This window comes from Lolium rigidum, chromosome 3 (assembly GCF_022539505.1).
Source record: "Lolium rigidum isolate FL_2022 chromosome 3, APGP_CSIRO_Lrig_0.1, whole genome shotgun sequence".
NCBI lineage: Eukaryota > Viridiplantae > Streptophyta > Magnoliopsida > Poales > Poaceae > Lolium > Lolium rigidum.
Window position 1 is genome coordinate 110,786,001 of NC_061510.1, and position 6,473 is coordinate 110,792,473.

The following is a 6,473-nucleotide window of genomic DNA, read 5'->3' on the forward strand; positions in this document are numbered from 1 at the left end:
ACACTAGCGAAGAACAGGTGCACATTGCGGCCTTTATACCTCCCTTAATCTTGAGGGCACCAGTATATGGTGTAATGTAATACACGAAAACTCTATACATCTCACAACCTTTTTGCAGGAGAAGAAAATGAGCTAGTAGTCAACACAGCCCACCTCAGATAATTCTTTATCCTAACCCTCCATTTCTTTTGAACAAAAAAAAATCACAGGTTAACGACACGGCAGAGCTTTACGCAACCAACAGAAAAATGGTGAAAGGAAAAAAGAGGGAGGTGGCGGGCAGGCATCCTTCGTTTCGTTCGGCTGCCCTTGTCGCTCCTCTGTGGAGTCACCGGAGGGGAGCCTCGTTGCAGCTCCGTTCGTTTCACCTAATAATCTTCAGGTTATTAGGATAACCTACGCTTCAGTAGTGGATGCAGTCGTCCAGGGCCTGGACACGATGTGGGCGTAGAGGAACTGGTTCCAGGTGTCGGGGAGTCCCGGCAGGCACCAGTGGATGCAGTCGGCGAACGTCCTGGGGTCGGCCTGCTGCTCCGGCGTGAGCAGCTTCCCCTGCCGGAGCGTGTGCACGGAGGTGTGCGCGTCCTTGCGCAGCTCCGACAGCGCCGTGATGTCGACGAAGTGCACGGGCACGCGCCGGAACGTCCGCAGCACGTCCTGGGCGCCGGCGTAGAGGCGCCAGTCCGTGCCCACGTCCAGCGTCGCGCTCCGGTTGCTGATCGGCTGCGTCTCCATCGCGCACTTGATGCCGCCCTGGTTGCCCCACGCCTCCGGCCTGTTTGACATATGAAAATGAGTGTGAGTGTCTGATCGAAATAATAGGTCGCGCGTGTGCATCTCTGAAAGGTTCAAGGGTCCTCTCTCACCACCTACTTAATTAGGAGAGTGTAAAGCAAGTGTGACTTGTTGGTTAACATCTGACAATCCCTCTCGATCTTTACCCCTTTTTTGCGAATTAAGGCAATGATAGATCAACGCAACACCTAACTGAAAGAGAAAGATCAATGCGCTCTTGGGTCTCGATCTACCTCTCCTTCTCTCGATGAACCAACCCTAAAGGAAACTATTGGTAGCATACACCGCACTTGCACATTTCTGACGGAACTGAAGCATGAAAACTCCTACCCATATGGTGATATGTAGAAAGGAAAATCTGAAGCAAAGACAAGATGGCAAATGTGCAGTGCAAGCAACAAAGAAGAAGACGTGGTAGCAGCAGTACTGGAATGGCTTACGTGATGTGGTTGGGTGACATGCCCATGAAGAAGACAGTGGTCCTGTTGGGGTCAATGTTGCGGTCCACCCACTTTGCCCATGTCTTGAGCACCTGGCTGTACGCCACGGGCCGGTCGACCTCCTCGTACTCGGTAGCGCCCTCCTCGAATGACCCTTTCCTGTCGCCCAAAACCGTATGTACATGTCAGTGCCACATTCACGCAGAGTTGCCAATTAGATAGTACTTCCTCCGATCCATAATATATAAGTGTCGGAGGGAGTAGTACAGTTGGCTAGACTTACAGGACTTTCATGTTGAGCTCATTGAGCCACCAGATGTAGGTGTTGAAGATGAGGTAGTCGACGCCGACCCAGTTCTGGGCGTGCTTGGCGATGGAGTGCCACTGGATGATGCGGTTGGGGACGCTGTGCACCTTGGGGTTGTCGGAGTTGGACTCCACCAGGAACGGCGCCCAGTAGAACTCTACTGTCGCGTTGTAGTCCTGCGCACCACATGCAACATTTTGATGTTAGTTATGAGCCCAAGATGTACAATGTTCCACTACCGTTACGAAGTAGGAGTACGTACATGGGCGTAGAAGATGTTGCTGGAACCATTGTTGACGAACTTGGTGAGGGTCTTGTGGCCTTTGGGGATCACCGACTGCACCAGGCACACCATCGACTCCCACTGGTTTCGGTTCAGCGAGTCGCCCACGAACATCAGCCGCTTGTTGCGAAGCCGCTCCAGCAGCAGCAGCGCGTCGAACCTGCATTTTGTATCAACACCTTTTTTTAGTTTCTGACACCCGCTGTCTTTGGAGGAATGTACTTATTGGACTTGAGAAGCGAGTCTAAACAAGATCGGTCGAACAAACTGATACGATATCCAAATCAAATAAGAAAGAAAACCAGACTTCCTCTCGCACTAAATACTTGTCACAGGTTTAAAATGAACTTGGACAGATTTTAGTCTATGATTTTTTAAAAACTGTGAAAAGTATTTATTAGGTTGTGTGGGTGTTCCGTCTACTCCCTCTGTCCTCAAATAAGTGAACATTTAGCCTCAAACTTTGTTCACAAGAAAGTGTACTTCTATCTTTCCAATGCACTTTAAAGTAGCAAAAATTATTTCTCTCTCATCGCGTGAAAATCAAACTCAATAATATTTTGCACATGTTATCATTAATTTCTACACGGAGGTGAAAGAATTAAAGACGACAGAGATGTTAATTTGCATCTTTCCAATGTAATTTCCTCTACTTCATAATGTCTTAAAACCCTGCATATGCACTTACTCACTCTGTCCACAAATAAGTGTACATGCTGAGTTTTCAAAATAAATTATAAAGTGAAGTGAAAAATATATTGGAAAGATGCATCTTTCCTTTTTAATTATTTCATCTCCAATCAGCTAAGTGCTTGTAAAAAACAAGAAGAATATATCTTAATGTATTATTGGATTTGATTTCTGTGCGATGAGAGAAACAATTAAAATGCAGTGAAAATATAGAAATACACTCTTTCGTGGACAAAGTTTAGAGTTAGATATCTACTTAATTGTGGATGGAGGGAGTATTTGCGAACGGATGGAGTATAGCACAAAGTGGTGTTTGTCACTTTGTCACGTGCTCCCACAAATACAGAAAGCCATACAGAAAACGGTAGCGAAACCCGCATCACTCTCCGCAACTGATGTTCCGGAAACGAACGATGCTCTCCGGCCTTTCGGCCTTGAATTTCGGCGTTGAACCCGAACCCTAAACTGGAAACTCTGAAAAAATGGCGGGTTCCAAAGAAAGGGGAAACGAAATGAACATACCGCGGGAGGTCGCAGTCGGTGGGCTGCCACCGCCACTTCTGGTACGAGTCGTCGCGGCGGCCGTTGCGCATGCAGGTGACCTGCTCCGTCAGGAACTCGCACTGCGCCTCCTTGTACACCGGCGCGTTCACCTCGTCGTGCACCCAGCCGCCGCGGTACAGGTCGCACGTCTCCGGCACGCTCACCACCGTCCGCAGCGCCGCCGTCGCCGCGGCGGCCTTCGCCGTGGAGGCCCTCTCGGCCACCTCCTCGTCCTCCCGCCGCTTCGCCTCCTCCGCGCCGCCGCCTCCCAGCACTCTAGGCAGCGTCACGTCCCTGTCCTTCTCCTGCCCCTCCTCCTCCTTCGCGGCCGCGTTGGCGTTGGCTTTGGCGAGGGCGGCATTGGCCCTGGCCACCACCACCGTCCCGGTGATGCTGCCGTTGGCCGCCGGCCGAAGGGTCGCCGTGGCGGGCGCGTCGAGGACGCGCACGATGACCTCCTCGCCGCGCCTGGCGAGGGTGGTGACGGCCTGGTGCGCGGCGGCCTCGGCCTCCTGCAGGAGGTGCAGGTCGGGGGACTTGGCCCGGAGCGCGCCGGCGCTGAAGGGGAAGTCGGCGATGGACTTGATGTCCTCGTTGTACAGGAACGTCGCGAACACGAACAGCGAGAACACCACCGCCGCCATCGACAGCGGCGTGCCGTTCTTCCGCGCCGCCACGCCCGCGCCCAGCGCCGCCTGCTTCATCGCGTACGGCGCCGACCCGAACACCGACTTGCGCCGCTGCTGCATGCTGGGCCGACTCCTGCTTCCCGCTGCCGCGCTTTAAAGGAAACTTACCGCGCGCCGCCCCGGCCGGCCGGCCTTTGCTTGCAAGCCAGGGAAAGATCGATCCGCACAGTAAACAAAAACTTGTTTGATTCCTGTGCTTTCCTCCGCTAGCTAGCTCCCTGTGTATCTATCTATCTACTCTTATCTAGCTAGCTCCCACTATATGAAACGGAGTGGAGTTTCTTCTTGTTCTCGCGGTTGCTGTGTCTCCCCGCTTGGCTGTCCTTCTCGCTTGGCCACCTAGTCTCCCTATATACCAGCCTATCCCTTTACCAGTTTGGTGCCCATTTGGTTGGAGTTTGCCTTTGCTTCCCCTTGCTATGTTTGGTTTGGCTTGCCTGCTTTCATCTTTTATTGTTGCGGCATCTCGCCTCTCCACCAGCATACTCTCTCTATTTGGTGCTATTGCTTAGTACTCCCTCCGTCCCGATTTAATTAACTTGGGGGAGGAAGACGTTTCACAATTGTAATTTTACAATCTAGTCCTACACATTTCCCAGATCTGATCGCTCAGTCCCACGATCCATTCTCCGTCTATCGCTCCGTCCAAATCGCTCCATCCAGATCGCCAGCACCAACTTCTGCGACGGCGAGCACAGCGCCTCCGCCTACCGCCTCTGCTCCTGGTCAACCGGGGCATGGAGATTGCCAGCTCCATCCAGATCGCCAGCTCGATCCAGCGCCTCCGCCTACCGCCTCTGCTCCTGGTCAACCGGGGCATGGAGATTGAGATGTGCTGGAGATGGTGGGGAGGAGGAGAAGGAAGTGGGGATTGGTGGAGAGGAGGAGGAGAAGGGGACGGGTAGGGGAACGGCGGCGACGGGACGCCGGCGACGGGGACGAGGAGTGGATGGGGACGGGTTACGACTGCGTGTGCGTGGACTGGACGCGGGCACGTGGTTGTGACTCGGGTCAAGCGGCGGGGACATGCGGGTAGCAGTTAAAAAATGATAGGGGGTTTTGCGTAAAATTACTGCCGAGTTAATTAAATCGGGACGGAGGGAGTAGGATTTAATTATCATCAATTTCCTGCCATCTTTTGAAATTGAGAATTGAGATAGAGTAGCCTACAACCTTTATCACAAGAAAATGGGTACTTAATTTCCTCCTAATTATCCTACGTGGTATTTAGTTTACCACATTGCTGTGCATCCGTTTCCTGCTTGCGTGCATGCGTATTCTGGATTAATAGTATTTAAATGTTGCTTGTTAATTGCTACACCTTTTGTTTCCATGCTTTTCGATTTTGGTTACGAGATGCAGATGGCTGAATGGTCGCAGGTATGTTCTTTTGTGACATGGAGTGGTTAGACCGTGGCTGTCTTTCATGGGGTGGGAGGTAAGACGGTGGCGAGATCGGGAAGCAATCAAGCAATGGCGATCGTAGAGACCAGCAGGCAGCCCCACCCTACCGCGCGGGGGCGGCTTCGTCGCTACTCCTTTTTATTGTATGCACGAGATCATTCTTTGGTGTATTTGGATGCGTCACGTCATATTGTATATATTCTGTACAGATCAATCAAGAAACGTGATGGAATGAACCAGACAACGATACCGTAGCTGAGATTTTCAGGCTTCAGAGTCCATGATAGTATTCAGAGTGTTAGCGCAGTTTGAACCGCAAGCTCTGAGACTGCACAAGTACACATATCACGATTTCAGTACATCCTCTGATTCATATTACTGGCCACTAGCATGGATATACTTAGAACTAAAATATGCCTAGATGCATCTATATTAGTGACAACTAATATGGATTGGAGGAAATACACAAATCGATTGCTTAGTTCTTCAACAACTTGAAATGGGTAAAACAAGTTATAGCCCTCAATCACAGAAATGGTATTACCGGGGGAATGTTGATGTCACGGGAATAGCTTTCCAAACGATAATCAAGATGTGATCTATCTCTGACAGATCAATGCTTCCATATATATCTGTTGTTCTCACTATAGTTAATTTGAATAGACATATCCTAGAGAGTTACCCTAGCTCCCCCAGCCGCCAGCTCCCTCCTCCCTCCTTCCGTCCCTCGTTGCCGCCAGACGGCATTGCCAGGCAAAGCCTCGGGGCATCGACGGCGGCGGGGACTCTTCTCCTCCTCGCGTGGATGTGGCAGCGAGGGCCGACACGGTCGATGGGGACGTCGGGCTCGACGCAGGACACGACGGCGTGGTGGCTCGTCCACGGCGTGGAGGCTGCGTAGCTCCGACGAGGTGGCGGTGCATTGTCTGCTGACTAACGCGGCCGTGGCCAGGGGATGGCTGCGGCGGGCCCAGATCTAGGTTTGTGGGCCTAGGTTTGGGCCTCATATGGGCTGCTTGGGTATGGACGAGCTTGATGAGGGTTACTTGCTAGGGTGCAGGCTCAGCTCCGCACGTGTACAGGTTGGGACGCCGGTGTCGCAGGGCCGAACCGCTCCCGTGTGCCCTGTACGTGCGGGTGCTGCTCTCGGTAGGGACCGAGTTTGCCCTCTCGGGTATGCTCCTGTTCGTGAGAGTTGGGTTCCTTGGCTGGTAGGGTAATTGTCGAGGGTGCTCCTCGGCAATGCCCTCCGTTAGGGGCTTAGGGTTGATGGAATCCTGCAAGCTGATACGAGACATCGGTTCACAGACAAGCGGGGAGAG

At 52.3% G+C, this 6,473-nt stretch overlaps 1 protein-coding gene across 1 annotated transcript; it reads right to left on the reverse strand.

Annotated features, from left to right (window-relative positions):
* Positions 1-396: 396 nt before the first annotated feature.
* On the reverse strand, positions 397-4,194 carry LOC124695343 (protein trichome birefringence-like 28). The gene is made up of 5 exons (XM_047228198.1): positions 3,038-4,194; positions 1,805-1,985; positions 1,519-1,718; positions 1,236-1,394; positions 397-775 (listed from the first exon to the last, which is right to left on the reverse strand). The coding sequence occupies exons 1-5, from the start codon at positions 3,805-3,807 to the stop codon at positions 397-399; spliced, it is 1,689 nt and encodes a 562-aa protein (XP_047084154.1). The 5' UTR covers positions 3,808-4,194.
* Positions 4,195-6,473: the final 2,279 nt, after the last annotated feature.